The sequence below is a fragment of the Callorhinus ursinus genome, unplaced genomic scaffold, assembly GCF_003265705.2.
Source record: "Callorhinus ursinus isolate GAN/ISIS: 27379988/994484 unplaced genomic scaffold, GSC_fseal_2.0 scaffold51, whole genome shotgun sequence".
NCBI lineage: Eukaryota > Metazoa > Chordata > Mammalia > Carnivora > Otariidae > Callorhinus > Callorhinus ursinus.
The window spans coordinates 8,887,886-8,904,178 of record NW_027397113.1 but is presented as its reverse complement, the minus strand read 5'-3'; the positions used below and the strand labels follow the sequence as shown (position 1 = coordinate 8,904,178).

General features: G+C 45.3%; 1 protein-coding gene across 2 annotated transcripts; it reads left to right on the top strand.

Moving 5' to 3' along the window:
• Window positions 1-70: 70 nt before the first annotated feature.
• Window positions 71-12,893, top strand: SDHAF2 (succinate dehydrogenase complex assembly factor 2). 2 transcript variants are annotated; one of them, XM_073883652.1, is made up of 5 exons: window positions 153-190; window positions 2,802-2,933; window positions 3,293-3,516; window positions 3,601-3,710; window positions 12,143-12,893. In XM_073883652.1, the coding sequence occupies exons 3-5, from the start codon at window positions 3,293-3,295 to the stop codon at window positions 12,271-12,273; spliced, it is 465 nt and encodes a 154-aa protein (XP_073739753.1). In that variant the 5' UTR covers window positions 153-190; window positions 2,802-2,933; the 3' UTR covers window positions 12,274-12,893. The 2 variants fall into 2 exon arrangements, with proteins under 2 accessions (XP_025734003.1, XP_073739753.1); XM_025878218.2 differs by lacking the exon at window positions 2,802-2,933 and having other exon boundaries at window positions 71-190.
• Window positions 12,894-16,293: the final 3,400 nt, after the last annotated feature.

The window sequence follows — 16,293 nt, the reverse complement described above, 5'->3', positions numbered from 1 at the left end:
CCCCCCACCGCTGACGTCACACGCACAGCCACTTCCGCCACACGCAGGGACGCATCTTCCGGCTCTGGCCCTTCAGCGATGAGGTCCGTATTTCAGGCGTCCGGAAGTTCCCGGAAGTTGCCACGCCGTAGGCTTCCGGTGTGGGTCGGGAAGGATGGCGGTGGCCTCCATGTTACCGGGTCTGACACGGGTGAGGAGAGTGGAGGTTTTAGGGTCCTGGGCAGGGCATAGTGGGGATTGAGTCTCGACTTCTAACGCAGTAATGGAGACTGCGAGGAGCATCCAGCTGCCTGATAGCCCAGGGCAAGGGCAGAACCAAGGAGAGATCCGCCTTGCAACATAGGAGATTCAGGTCACATCCACTCTTTTCTTAGCCCACTGTGTGCCTGTCTCGTTCAGAGACCCAATTCAGATTTCACCTGTTTCCCAGGTGGAGCTGGCTGCACCGCCTCTGTGCGCCGCTTCTCTGTGTTCTTAAGTCTGTTCTTTTGTCTAATACCTGTTATGATTCCACTTCTTAAGATCATTTTTTTGTTGTAGGCTTTTCACACTGAACTTCTCTCAGTACTGCTTTTGTGCTGCTTATAATTTTTTTGTATCTTGCGTTTTCGTTGGTCTCAAGATGTTTTCGAATTCCCCTTTTGATTTCTTCTTTGACCCATTTGAACTATTGGTTATTCATGAGCTAGAGTGTGTTAATTTTCACATATTGGTGAATTTTCCAGTGTTCCTTCTGTTGTTGATCTCTAGTTTCATTTCACTGTGGTCATTTGTATCATTTTAATCTTTTTTAATTTGGTAAGACTTGTTTTGCAGCCTAAGGTGATCTATCTTGGAGAGTGTTCCCATCCAAGGAATACATCCTTGAAAATAATGTATTCTTCTGCTGTTGGGTGAAATGTTCTATACGTGTCTGTTTTGGTCCATTTGGTCTATAGTGTTGTTCAGGTCTTCTGTTTATTGATCTTCTATCTAGATGTTCTATCCATTACTGAATGTGGAATATTGAAATCTATTTTTATTGTATTGCTGTTTATTTCCCCCTTCAGTTCTGTCAGTTTGCTTCATATGTTTGGGTGCTCTGATGTTGTTTGCATATATAATTGTTTTATATTCCTAGTACATTTACCCCGTTATCATTATATAATAATGTCCCATATCTCTCGTGACAATTTTTGACTTAAAGCCTGTTTTGATTGACATAAGGAGGGCCATCTTTGCTCTTTGGTTACCATTTGCATGGAATATCTTTTTCATCCTTTTGCTTTCAGCGTATGTATTCTTACATCTAAAAGGAATCTGTAGTAACAGCGTATAGTTGGATCCTATTTTGTTTTTAAGATTTTATTTATTTATTTGACAGAGAGAGCGAGAGCACAGGCAGGGGGAACAGTAGAGGGAGAGGGAGAAGCAGGCTCCCCGCCAAGCAAGGAGCCCGATACGGGGCTCGATCCCAGGACCCTGAGATCACGACCCGAGCAGAAACCAAGAGTTGGTCACTTAACCAACTGTACCACCCAGGTGCCCCCACAATTACATGTTTTTGTGTCATATATCCATTAGCTTATGTTTTTCTATTTTAACTTTTATACCAGAATTATGTACCACTATTACAGTATCCTGTATTTGCCATATATTTATCTTTACCAGTGATCTTTATGCTTTCATATGCTTTTGTGTTGCTGTCTGTTGTCCTTTGGGTCCTTTGGGCTTCTTGAATTTGGATGTTCATTTCTTTCACCAAATTTGGGAAGTTTTTAGCCATTTCTTTGTATTATCATTGTTATTTTTTTTAAGTAAGCTATATACCCAACGTGAGGCTTGAACTCGTGACCCCAAGATCAAGAGTCACATGCTCTACTGACTGAGCCAGCCAGCTGCCCCTGGCTGTTTCTTTAAATAAGTTTTCTGCCCCTTTCTCTTTTCTCCTTCTGGGTTCCTATAATACTTATATTCGTCTGCTTGATGATGTCTTATAAGTCCCTTGGGCGCATTTTAATCTTTTTCATTCTTTTTTTTTTCTTCGTCTGATTGGGAAATTTCAAATGACCTGTCTTTGAGTTCACTGATTCTTTCTTCAGCTTGATCAAGTCTGCCGGTTAACCCCCGTAGTGAATTTTTTTCATTTGGTTATTGTATTCTTCAGTTCCAAAATTTGTTTGGTTCTTTTTAATATTTCTTCTGTTGATATTCTGTTCATGCCTTGTTTTCTTAAGCTAATTGAACATTTTGTTGACAGTTGTTTTGAATTCTTTGTCAGGTAATTCATATGCCTCTGTTTCTTTAGGGTCGGCTTCTAGAGATTTATTTTGTTCCTTTGATTGGACCATGTATTTCTGTTTCTTCATGTTCCTTACAACTTTATGTTGGATCCACACTTGAAAAAAGTCACCCCTCCCAGTCTTTTTGGACTGGCTAGAGAAAGACCTTCACCAGTCAGCTTGGCTAGAGATTCCAGGAGTCTCTCAGACTTTTTGTGTGGATAGGTCTTCTCTAGGCTTGTGTGTGTAAATTCCCAGTTCAGGGATTTGCTGGCTTCTTTTTTTCAGGAGTCTGTGACCTGGTTTCTGGATTTCTCATAAAGGGAATTGGTCCATGTATTGCTGAGTTGGTGTCTCCATGAGAGAGAGTGTGAGACTTCCTGTTCCATCATCTTGCTGGTGTCACTACCTTCTCACTGCATCTTGATAGGTTTTGCCCTTCTCTAGATTGGGAGCCTTTGGGGGATTGGGGACCGTGCCATCACTGTATGCTCAGATTTCAACACAAGCAAGTGAGTAAAATATATACCATTCCATAAGAATTTTGAAGGAATATAAAGGAAGGAGAAAATATTTCTGCTGGAGAATTTCTGGAAAGGTACTAGTAAAGAGCACATTTGCAGTTAGGGTTGGGTTCCAATCCTAACTGCAGGGACTATTTGGGTGACCTTGGTAAGTTATTTAACCTCTCTGAGCCTCAGCTTCCTATGCTATAAAGTGGGGATAGTATCAACATAATTTTTTTTTAAAGATTTTATTTATTTATTTGACAGAGAGGGAACACAAGCAGGAGGAGTGGGTGAGGGAGAAGCAGGCTTCCTGCTGAGCAGGGAGACCAATGCAGGTCTCGATCCCAGGACCTGGGATCATGACCTCAGCCAAAGGCAGACATTTAACAACTGAGCCACCCAGGTGCCCGTCAACATAATTTCTTAAGAACTAAATGAGATTGAATGCATTTAGCACCTAATAAGTGTTGAGTGAATGACAGTGATGGTAGTCTTTATAAAGATGTTTGTGGTTTATTTCAGATGCTTGCTCTGTCAAGGCGCCATCTAGTGTCTCCTTTGCTCAGCACACCATCTTTCGGCCGTTTCTACAGAGGTGACAGCCCAACAGATTCCCAAAAAGACATGATTGAAATCCCTTTGCCTCCATGGCAGGAGCGAACTGATGAGTCCATAGAAACCAAAAGAGCCCGGCTGCTCTATGAGAGCAGAAAGAGGGGAATGTTGGAAAACTGTATTCTGCTTAGGTAGGGAAATATGAGACTTGGTGTCACTTTCTCTTTTATTGGAGATAGCTTTTTCAACTTTGTTCTCTCTCTTTCTTGTTTTAGCCTCTTTGCTAAAGAATATCTGCAGCACATGACTGAGAAACAGCTGAACCTCTATGATCGTCTGATTAATGAGCCCAGTAATGACTGGGATATTTACTACTGGGCCACAGGTACTGGGCATGATCAGCAAGCAGCATGATGTGAAAAATAGGATGACTCGCGCTGATCTGGGTCTGGAATTGTGTCCTAGGCAATTTTTTTCTTTGTTCATGAAGTCGATACTCAACCCCAGCACTCTCCAAATTTTTCAAAGCGTGCAAAATTGTTTTATTAAAGTTCTTTGTTGGCAAGCAATAGAAACCTGTCTAACGTAAGCAAAAAGGGAGTTTAGTGGAATGGTGTGGAAAGGCAGAATTACAGAAAAACCAGGCTGGGAATGGTGTGGAACCCGACAGCTCTAGAAAGCTACATGGCAAGAGCTCCTCGATAGTCTCACTCCAGCACTGCCTTTGGGAAGAACAGTTCTCACTCTGTATAGTTAGGATTATCTTCGGCTATCAGGTTAAAATAAAAAAAATCGAAACAATAGTAGCCTAAACAAATCAGGACTGTACTTCTCTCTCATAACAGCAGTCCAGAGGTAGGCATTCTATTCAGAAGTCATGAGGTCCAGATACCCCTTGACGTGTTCCTTCTTCCTCAGCATGTGCTGTCTACCTTGTGGTCGAAGGTGGTTGCTGTGGCTCTCTCTGTCACGTCTGTGTTTCAGCCAGGAGAAAATGTGTAGAAGCACACGCCTTATTTTTTATAAATCCTTCTCAGGAGATTATGCACCACACTTCCAATAGTTTTCCATTGGCCACAGTTCAGTCACATGATGACGCCTAGTCACGATGAAAAAATAATATAGTCTATTTCATGCATCCAGTTGCAGCGGGGGTTCTCTTGTCAAGGAAAAATGGGAGAATGGATATTAGGGTACATCTCATCCATTTCTGTCACACTCTGGGTCTTCTGGTTTTATGTTCCCAGTCCAGACTTGAGTCATAAAATAGAAACCATTCTGTAGGTTCTGAGTATAAAGGGTGATAATACAGAGTCTCAAGGCACATATAAACATTGGGAAGCCCACAAAGTATAAAATATTTCCTCTCTGGTCCTTTAGTATTGTTGAGTAAAAGTCCACCATGTGACTGTACCCCCCCAGTTTATCTGTTGACCAGTTGAGGGACGTCAGGGTGTTTCCAGTTTTTGGTGATTCTGAATAAAGCCACTATCAGTGTTCGCATATAGCTTTTTGTGGATGTAGGTTGTAGTTTTTCTTGGATACATACCCAGGAGAAGGGTCACTGAGTTGTATGGTAAGAGTTAATGACAAACTTTCTGTAACAGGACAGGGAGGAAGTACTTCAGGCTGCGCAGACCCTACCGTCTATGTCTTGAGTCTTCACTCCTGCCGCTGGAGCGCACACGCTGCCACTGCTACAGTGTTGCAGTCAGATTTTATTGACAGACACTGAACTTTGAATTTCATAGAATTTTCGTGTGTCACGAAATACCCTTTGGACTTTTTTCCTGAACCATTTAAAAGTCATTCTTAGCGCACAGGCCGTGCAAAAACAGGCAGGAGCCTATAGTTTGCTCACTCTTGTGTTGAGTGGAAGAGACCAGACTCCCAAGTCCAGCCATCCATACTGTATGATGCCATTTTTATGATATTCTGGGAAGGGCAAAACTATAGGGGTAGAAAACAAACTAGCAGTTGTCAGGGACTGGATGTGAAGTTCCCCATCCTCACCAGCACTTGGTATTATCAGGATTTTGTTTTTGTTTTTAGCCATTCTAAGAAATAGGCAGTGATCTTTCACTGTAGTGAGTTGACATGGCCCTGATGATTAAGGATATTGAGGGTCTTTTTTTTTTTTTTTTAAAGATTTTATTTTTATTTACTTGACAGAGAAAGACACAGCAAGAGAGGGAACACAGGCAGGGGGAGTGGGTGAGGGAGAAGCAGGCCTCCCGCAGAGCAGGGAGACCAATGTGGGACTCAATCCCAGGACCCTGGGATCATGACCTGAGCTGAAGGCAGATGGCTGAGCCACCCAGGCGCCCCTTGAGGGTCTGTTTTAAGTGCTTATTTGCCATTCATACATCTTTGCTAGCATGTGTCTTCAAATCTTAGCCCACCTTTGTTTTTTTCTTAATCGGGTTGGTTCATTTTCTAATTGAGTTTTGAGTGTTCCTTATTTATGTGAGATTCAAATCCTTTGTCAGATACACGTCCTGCAAATTTCTTTCTCCTTGCTTATGGCTTATCTTCGCATTTTCTTAATATTGTCTTTCGAAGAGCAGTTTTTAATTTTGGTGAAGTACAATATTTTATTTGGTGAGTTGGTGGATTGTGCTTTTCATACTGTGTCTTAAGAATCTGCCTTATCCGAAGTCACAAAGATTTTCTCTGTTTTCTTCTAGGAATTTTATAGTTTTAGAATCACCTGTTCAGTTTCTCCAAAAAAAACCCTACTTGGATTTTGATTGGAGTTGTGTTGATCAACAGATCAATTTGGGAAAATTCCTTTAGCAATTTAGAATTGTCTAATCTATGAACATGCTGTATCTCCCATTTATTTTGGTTTTTTACTTCTTTTTTTTTTAACATTTAATATTTTTAAAAAATTTATTTGAGATAGAGAGTGAGCACATGAGCTGGGGAGAGGGACAGAGGGAGAGGGAGAAGCTGACTTCCTGCTGAGCAGGGAGCCTGACATGGAGCCCGACGTGGGGCTCGATCCCAGGACCTTGAGATCATGACCTGAGCCAAAGACAGCCGCTTAACTGACTGAGCCGCTCAGGCGCCCTTGGGTCTTTGACTTCTTTAATCAGCATATTATCTGTTGTTGTATAACAAATTACCCCAGAACTTACTGGCTTTAAACAAACCCACCTTTAATATCTCAACCTTTTTGTGGATCTGGAATCCACTCATGGCTTAGTTGGGTGCTGTGCTTTACTCTGTCACGAAGTTATAACCAAGGTGTCAGCCTAGGGTCTGGGGTTTCATCTGGAGGCTCAGCTAGGGGAGGATCTGCTTTAAGTTCTCTCTGGTGTTGGCACAATTAAGTTCCTCATAGGTGCCCCACCCGCAGGCCTAGGTTCTTTGCTGACTGTTGCCTAGAGGCTGCCTTCTGTTCCTTGTCCCAAGGGCCTCTCCTACTTGGAAACTTGCTTCTTCAAAGTGTGCAAGCCAAGAAGGCAGGAGAGGAGTCTGCTAGCAAGATGGAAGTCTCAGTGTTTTGTAACCTAGTCACGGAAATTACATTGTGTTAGCCTTGCTGTATTCTGTTGGTTAGAATCAAGTCATTAGGTCCAGCCCAGGGCAGGGAGTAGGGGTGAGAATCACACAAAAGCATGATACCCAGGTGGAGATCACTGGGGGCCATTCTAGAAGTCTGACTGCTACAATCCGTCTTTTGTAGTTTTCGGCATATTTTGGACATATTTTGCTGGATTTGTACCTAAGTATTTCATATATTTTGGTGCTATTATAAATGGTACTTTAAGAAAAATTTTCAATTTCCCGTTGTTGGTAGAATGTAGAAATACAGTTGATTTTTGTATACCGTGACCTTGCTGAGCTCACTCAGATCGAGAAGCTATTTTGTAGATTCTTCGGGATTTTCTGTGTAGACAGCTGTGTCATCTCTGAACAGAGAATGTTTTCTTCTTTTCCAGTCTGTATGCCCTTTATATCATTAATTTGCTTTATTGCACTGTCTGGGTTCTCCGGTGTAATGCTGAATAGTGGCAGTGAGAGCATCCTTGGCTTGTTCCCAGTGTTAGGGGGAAAGTATTCAGTCTTTCACTATTAATATACTGTTAACTCTAGGTTAGTTGTAAATGCCTTTTATCAAATTGAGAAAATTTCCTTCTGCTTGTAGTATATTGAGCCTTTTTTTCATAAATAGATGTTGAATTTTGTCAGGTGCTTTCTAGGCATTTCTGTAGAGGTGATAATTTGTCTGGTCATATGATTTCTTTTCCCTTAGTTTATTAATATGATGAATTTATTTTATTTTATTTTTTTAAAGATTTTATTTATTTGAGAGAGAGAATGAGATAGAGAGCATGAGGGGGGAGAGGGTCAGAGGGAGAAGCAGACTCCCTGCCGAGCGGGGAGCCCGATGCAGGACACGATCCCGGGACTCCAGGATCATGACCTGAGCTGAATGAAGGCAGTCGCTTAACCAACTGAGCCACCCAGGCGCCCGATGAATTTTTTTTTTTTTAAAGATTTTATTTATTTATTTGACAGAGATAGAGAGAGAGCACAAGTAGGCAAAGCGGCAGGCAGAAGGAGAGAGAGGAACAGACTCCCTGATGAGCAGGGAGCCTGATGGTGGGGCTCGATCCCAGGACCCTGGGATCATGACCTGGGCCGAAGGCAGACGCTTAATCGACTGAGTCACCCAGGTGCCCTGTAGTTTCTTTTATTCAGTCTTATAGTCTCTATCTTTTCATTGGGGTATTTGGCCATTTGCATTTATTCAGTGAACAATGGGGTTGAGTTAAAATTACTGTCTTTTTGTTGCCTGTTTTTTCCATCTTTTTTCCTTTTCCCTTCTATTTTCCATGTTTTTTTAATTGAGAATTTAAATTTCGTATGACCTCCATTGTTGGTTTATTGTTTATACTTCCTGTTATCATTTTTTGTAGTGATTGCCTTAGGCTTTACAATACACATCCTTAATGAATCAGTCTCCTTTCAAGTTATATTATACTGCATCACATAGGATGTGAGAACTTCACAATAATATACTCCCAAATCCTCCCCCCATCTTTAGTGCTGTTGTAATTGTACTTTTTACTTCTTCTTATGTTGTAAGCCTACACTATATTTTAGACAATTATCTTTAGAGCAGTTTAAAATAAGGAAAAGAATAAGTTATATTTTATATGTATAATTTATATAAATTATATATGTTGTTTATTTTTTTACTTTTTTAAAGATTTTATTTATTTGACAGAGAGAGACACAGCGAGAGAGGGAACACAAGCAGGGGGAGTGGGAGAGGGAGAAGCAGGCTTCCCGCTGAGCAGGGAGCCCGATGCGGGCCTCAATCCCAGGACCCTGGGATCATGACCTGAGCTGAAGGCAGACGCTTAACGACTGAGCCACCCAGGCGCCCTTAAATTATAATTTTTATAGTATGTCTTATATATGTACAACAATAAATAACAGTGTGTCAAATATATTTTATATTTACCTTTATTTTAGTGCTCTCTGGAGATCTTCATTTCTTTGTAGAGATCCATGTTTCTATCTGGTATCGTATTCCTTCTGCCTGAAGAACTTCCTTTAATATTTCTTGTAGTGCAGCTCTGTTATTAGGAATTATCTCTGTTTTTGTCATTTTTCAAAGATACTTCACTGGGTATAGAATTACAGGTTCACAGTATTTTCTTTCAGCACTTCACAGGGGCCCACCTGTTTTGCTCTTAGTGTGCAGGATTGAGTCTGTCGGTCGGGAGCTGTGCTGGGTTTGGGTTTGCTGTTTTGGTTACCTTCATCGCACCTCCAGCTTCCAATTCGTGTAGCGTTACCATGTGCTGTTTCCTGGTTCTTGTAGTTTCTGACAAGAGGTCCGCTGTGTCTCTTTATTCCTATATATGTAATGTATCTTTTCTTCTTGAATGTTTACAGCATTTCATCTTTGGTTTTTAGCTGTTGAATATGATATGTCTTGATGTTTGTTCTTGGTATTTTTTCCTGCTTGGGTTCTCTGGGCATGTTGGATCCCATTACACTGTTTACTTTTACCCTACAGCTTTTGGATTCTGTTTTGTGTCTTAAGTCTTTTCTTTTTATGTATCAGTTTGGGGAATTTGTATTGGGTAAGACTAATTGATCTGTCTTCCAGTTCGCCAGTTCTTTCCTTGACTGCAGGGTTGAGTCTCTTGATGAGCCTGTTGAGGTCAACCTGCTTATTTGCTACTGTATTTTTAACATTTACATTTGGCTTTTACAATTTCCAGCTCTTTAGTGGAGTTGCTCATCTGTTCCTACATTTTGTCTACTTTTTCTGCTAGAGCCTTTAACATATTCCTTTTTTTTTTTTTAAGATTTTATTTATTTGAGAGAGAGAATGGGAGAGAGAGAGAGGGCATGAGCAGGGGAAAGGGCAGAGGGAGAAGCAGACTCCCTGCTGAGTGGGGAGCCTGATGCAGGGCTCGATCCCAGGACCCTGGGCTTGACCTGAGCTGAAGGCAGACACTTGACTGACTGAGTCACCGAGGTGCCCCTTGTCTACTTTTTCTACTAGAACCTATAATATTTTAGTTATTTTTTTTAAGATTTTATTTATTTATTTGAGAGAGAGTGGGAGAGAGAGAGGGCATGAGCAGGGGGAAGGGCAGAGGGAGAAGCAGACTCCCCACTGAGCAGGGAGCCTGATGTAGGTCTCCATCCCGGGACTCCAGGATCATGACCCAAGCCGAAGGCAGATGCTTAAATGACTGAGCCACCCAGGTGCCCTAACATATTAATTACTTTAAATTCCATAATAGTTGTAACATCTGGGTCATCCCCGAGGCTTTTTCTATTGATTTCTTTGTCCCTTCACAGTGTGTTGTGTTTTTCTTCTTCTGTGCACATGTGTATCTCATAGTTTTTGATTGAGTACTTAGACATAAGTAAGACCGTAAAGAGCAAAGTAAATAGTATTTATGCCTAGAAATGGGCATGCTTTCAGTAGGCTGTTAGTATGGGGATCAAGTCAGTCTAGTTAGGAGTTAAGCTCACCTAGATTCTGTTATTGCTTTGCTCTCCTGCACTGCACCATAAGCCTCTGTTGCTACCATCTGCGTAGAGTAGGGGCTGAATTTCCAGAGGGTATTTCTCCATGTTCCTGTTCTACCCTCAGCTCTCAGCCTTCCTCCTGTTTCTATGCCTCAAAGGGAATCTCTCTAAGCTCTTGACCTTTCCCGGCAGTAGATCTCTGTTGCTTCCCACTTGGGGGGAGCAAAGTTGGGAGGGCAGTCTCCGTTATCCTGGTTCACCTTCAGTCCCTGTGGCCCTGGGTCTTGGGTGGGCTCTCTCCGTGGCCCTGCCTGTCCCACAGGACGAGTTTTGTTTTTTTTTTTTCCCCTTTTCTCTTTTCACCATCCCAAATGGGTCTTCACGTGTTCCAAGTAGGAGACAGGATTTGCAGACCTAATCCCAGTCTCTTAAGGCCTTTGTTTGGTAGAGGAGAAGGGCTGGGCTGGGCTTTGTGCTTTCTGTGTCGTGTTGGCTGCTCCTGGCCTACATCTCTGAGGGAGGCATTCTCCCACCTCTTGCTCTGAACCTGGCATCGGTCAGGAGCACACTCTGGAGGTTTGTTGCGAACAGCCCGTGGGGCGCACACTCCCTCGTGTGGTGTCTGTGGCTAGCCCCTACCTGGCTTGTAGCAGCAGGTTCGAAATTTTAGCTGAACTCTTCTTACCTGTCCAGATGGCATCTAGTGTGTCTTCTTCCCGGGCCCTGTCTCAGGCGAGCAGGTGCTCATGTGCAGTTTCTCCTTTGAGGGGCTTCTCTTCCCTTAGATTTTGTTCTACTTGGTTGCCCTGTGACCTCGGTTCTTGGATGACTTCACAGAAAGTCATGCTATTTGTAGTTTTTCTGGCTCTTCTTGTTAGGATGAGCACGGTGCTCTTTCCAACTTGCACCGTCCTTAGGGGAAGCCTAAACCTCCTGGACTTTATTTCGATCATTACAAAAAAACCCCAGCACCAAGCCCACTAGATGCTGGGCTGTGTGCTGAGTGAGGGGGAGTTAAGCTTTGAGGAATTCTCTCTCCCAGCGTTGTAGTCTTGACAGGAGGGTCATTCTCGAGCACATTACCTAAGCTTCCTCCGTGGGAGGCTTTGCTTGTAATGGGAATCTGAAGCGAGTGTCTGCAGGTGGAGAGAGAGGTGGGAGGTAAGCAGGCATGCCAGGCCCCCTTGCACACCCCCGAGATGACACTCCCGTGGCTTTGCTGTCCATGCCCTTGGGGCCTATCCGTCCGCATCTCGTTCTCCCGGTTCATGTCCATTTTGTGTACCGCTGATAGCCTTCTAATGAATTCTTTTTTGCTGAAGTTGGTAGAACTACTAGTCTGTCATGTACAACCGAGGACTTCTGCCTCAGGAAATGTATAAGCTGGAAGGAGAAACACAATACCCAGAAAACACTGAAATACCAAGTGCAGAACAAAATAGTGCCGCCGAGCTTGGACAGGCCAGGGGTCTGCCGACTCGTTCATAAAAGGCCAGACGGTAAATAGTTTAGTCTTGTGGCCATATGGTCTCTGTTGCCAACTACTCAACTCTGCCATCCTAGTGCAAAAGCAGCCGTGGACAGTATGTAAACAGATGGGAGCAGCTGTTCCAATAGAGCTGTTTACATGTGCAGGCAGCCATGGTTCACCAGCTCCCGCTGTAGGCCACCATGTATACTTAGAGGAAGAGTAGAGACAGGCTGTGTATTTACTGGTTCTTTGCAAAGGCCAGAGTTTCAAGGGTCAGGGTCCCCGTGCCTGAGTATTAACGGCCATCATTCTTTCTGCCCATTCTTCCCTTGCAGAAGCAAAACCGGCCCCAGAAATATTTGAAAATGAAGTCATGGCCCTGCTGAGAGACTTTGCTAAAAACAAAAACAAAGAGCAGAGACTGCGTGCCCCAGATCTGGAATACCTCTTCGAAAAGCCACATTGAGCTGTGCACCATTGCCTGCCCTGGGGGCTCAGTCCACGGACCCTAACTTAGGATAGACACTGGCCTCGACTTCCTGCTTCCCCTGAGACACTCAGCCTTCCCAGACTGTTTGTCTTGCTTCAATTGAGGGACCCATCTCTCAGGACGCGTAAATACTGGGTGTGACTCATTCTAAAACTTTGTTGGTTCACTTTTAAGCCTAAAAGCGGTTGCTGGTGTTGCCAGCACTCTGGCCTGTTTCTCTGCCACAGGAGGGCAGTGTCGGGGAAGGGATGGTGCTGGCTCGTTGCTTTAGCCCGAAGTGTGTGTTCAGTGCAAAGAGGCAGCCAGCTGCAGGGGCTGGGTGGCAAGCTTCCCCGAGCAGCCCAGGGCTTTATTCAAGTGAAATCCCTCCCCCCCACCCCACCTTTCCCACCCAGTAGGGTCCTTCCTGCCAGGGCAGCAGACCCAAGCCCCCTGAGCTGAGTCAGAGACACGGCAGGCAGAAGGAGGGCGGCAGGCAGGGATGTGTGGGCATGCTCCTGACGAGTCCACATCCTCCTCATCAGGTTTCCTCTAGAACGTTCACTCTGTAAACTGAAAGATAATTAAATATTAAAGAATATTTTATGAAGGAAAAACCACAGTTCCCGGCCCTCACACAATTATTTTAATTCTGTCCTCACATAATCCATAGTCATTTGTCTCCAGAGTTATACAAGGTGACAACCACAGGGTTTATCCCCATGTGGCACGATGGCAAACTTTTTCTGTATTTCTGCAGTCTTCCCCATCACTGTAGTTGACGAATTGACAACACATAAGCAATAACATCTTGGAATCGGTTGAAAGAGCTGAGCTCCAGGACCGGAAGACTAATGTGTTTGGCTAGCAGTGGTCTCCCTGGAGGGATTTTGCCCTCAGATCTGTAATCCAGTCAGAGCTGTCATCACCCGGGCTGGGCCAGGACCATCCGAGGGTGTGGACCTCAGAAGACAGTCTGGGATGGATGAGCACGGGGTTGGTGATCACAGGAGATGCACGCAGAGAGGAAGCGCCTGCTTCCAGCATTCTGGAGAGCCGCCTCCTGGTCCTCCCTGCCCCTCGGTGTTCCCCGCTAAGGAGAGGAGAGAAGAGAACTAGCCTTTACTTACACGACCCTGTGAAAGCCTCACAGCACCCCTATGGACAAGTGGTGTTATGCTGATTTCGTAGATGAGAAAGTGGGCTCAGAGAGCACTTTGTCCGAGGTCAAGTAGCTATTTAGTCAGAAAGTGACAATCTCCTTTAGTTCTGCCTGCAAAGTGTATGAACTTTCTACTAGACCACTCTTCACTGGTGGAAACTTAGTAGGAATTCATGCTTTGGAAAGTCAGGGCAAAAGACATGATCATTCTGAGACAGTGAACCTGTGTGTCACAAAGGGGGCGGGCAGCTGCCAGGTGCTTCCCAAAGTAAGCCCGTGGCTCCCCAGGGCAGCTCGTGTAAGTGACAGAGCAGTGTCGGCACTGGTTTCAAGTTCAGATCTCGGTTCCGCTGCTCATTTGCTGGCTGAGTGCATCGCCCTGAGCCCCCGTTTCCTCATCCACAAAATGGGGGTGATGACTCTCCTTATCTTAGCTGATTGTAAATTTCAGATGAGAAGAGAAAAAGCTCACGAAGCTCTTCATTGGCCCCCAGCACACTCAGCTCTCCGTAGATACTAGGTGTCAATGCTTGGTCGAGGCCCCAGCCTGAAACTTAAAAGCCACCTCCTAACACCAGTCGCCTGGCATGTCACTGAGGTCACCAGAACTTGTGTGGGGCAGGCTCCTGTGCAGATGGGAAAGCCAAGCCCGCTAGAGAACCACGGGGGTGTCTTAGCAGCCAGGGGAGACAGAAGACACCCTGGGGGCGAGAAGTAGGCGTCAGAGTGACAGCTGGGAGGCAGAAGCAGGGCTCTCTAGAGGACGTCCCCCGGGACTTCCTGCAGACTCTGGCCACTTGGGGACTCGTTTGATGTGCTGGGCAGAGGGCGTTAGGCAGCCAGAGAGTGTGGAGTGAGCTGGACTGTGAGATGTGCACACAAGCTGGGCAGCGACTTGCCCATCCATTCTGGATGCTCCCGCACCCCACCCCGACGGCCTAGTGGGCAGCTTAGGCCTTTTCCCCCCCGGGGGTTCGAGGTCTCCTGACCCTGATTTTGTCTCATTTAACATGATGTTCAACTGTTGCCACTGTCACCTGGGACTGGCGTGCTTCTAAAGAACTGTTTTCCTCCCAGGCTGCTGGCTTGTGTCACCTCAGAAAGTGAAGGATCTTGCTAACTTCAGCTGCTCAGTGTCAGACTCAGGGGTGCTATGTAAACAGTTTTTCCCTTTATTAGGCATTAGCTAAAACTAGGCTGGCCCACAGTGCAATTTTTTTAAAGATTTTATTTATTTATTTGAGAGAGAGAGAGAATGAGAGATAGAGAGCACGAGAGGGAAGAGGGCCAGAGGGAGAAGCAGACTCCCTGCCGAGCAGGGAGCCTGATGTGGGACTTGATCCCGGGACTCCAGGATCATGACCTGAGCCGAAGGCAGTCGCTTAATCAACTGAGCCACCCAGGCGCCCCCACAGGGCATTTTTTAAAAATTAATAAATAGCAAGGGCCAGCAGCCCCCCAAGGACTTGCGGGGAACGGGAGCCAGCCCCATCGCTCTCAGTTTGACGCATCACTGCTCAGTGACCTCTTTCTCAGCCGGGGCCGGGCACATGAGCTTCTGGCCCTGCGCTGCCCCACCTGAAGTGGTTTTGTGAGTCCTGCCGGCCAGGCTGCCTCGTGACCCGTCACACTGGCTCACAAAGGCTGTTCCCTTCCCATTCTTGCCTCTCTTAATCATGTCAAGTCTTCAGGATGCACAAGCCAAACTCCTTTGCCCGAGCTCTGTGCCTTGGAGGGGGTCTTGTGCAGGGTCATCGCTGTTGAGGTCATCACTGGCTTCGGGCATTATCTGGAGGTTCTCTGGTCTGTCTCACAGCTCCAGCCAGGGTGGCACACTCACAAACCTGGTTCGTTTTTTTGTTTTTTTTAGAGAGGTTTTTTTTTTTTTTTTTTTAGAGAGCATTCGAGAAGGGAGGGGAGGGGCAGAGGGAGACAAAGAATCTTTATTTGACAGAGAGAGAGAACGAGAAAGGGAACACAAGCAGGGGGAGTGGGAGAGGGAGAAGCAGGCTTCCCGCCCAGCAGGGAGCCCGATGTGGGGCTCGATCCCAGGACCCCGGGATCATGACCTGAGCTGAAGGCAGACGCTTAATGACTGAGCCACGCAGGCGCCCCCCTGGTTCATATTTTTAAACATTACCAGGAAAAGAGATTCTGCTAGCACGGTTGAGAGTCTCACATTTATCCGCCAGTCCATCCGCCACACTGTCGTGGCTCAAGGAAGGGGAAGGGTTCATGATACGGAAGCCGGGCAGCCTTAAGGGGCCAGCAGGTCTGGGAGACTTCTGAGCTGACGGCCCCCCAATAGCACAGCCGGCCGTGTCTGAGGGGGTAGGCCTGCCATCCTGCAGTTGTCAAGTGAACAGTGCCAATCAGCTTCCAGTGAAGCCACCTCGGACACTTGAGTTTCCCAGGGAGCCCTCTGGGAGTGAGGAAGGGTGCCTTCCCCAGTGGGCTACAATGGCATTGGTGGGACACGTGGCCTGAGGCAAGGGAGCTCTTGCAGCTTTAAGGAACACCTGTCTGTTAGCAGTCTGACATTTTAAGGTGGATTACAGAAAAGTGGAAGCTATTCAAGATAAGAGGCTTGAAAGGGAAAGACATGCAGAGAAGAAATCTACCACGTCGTAACCTGTAGTCAGAGGAGGAGAGTCTTTTGCTGGGTCCCAAGTCTTGCCTGAATCCAGATACTCCTGCCAAAGAGGAGGATGTTCTCTTTAAAAAGGGCACTGTGAACACATCTTAAATAACGACACATCATAGCTTGTAGTTTTAAAGCAAACGATGACCTTAAGATGTGCATTTTGTTTGCTAGTGGATTTCAGGTTATTTCGTCAGTATCGAGTGAAACGTTC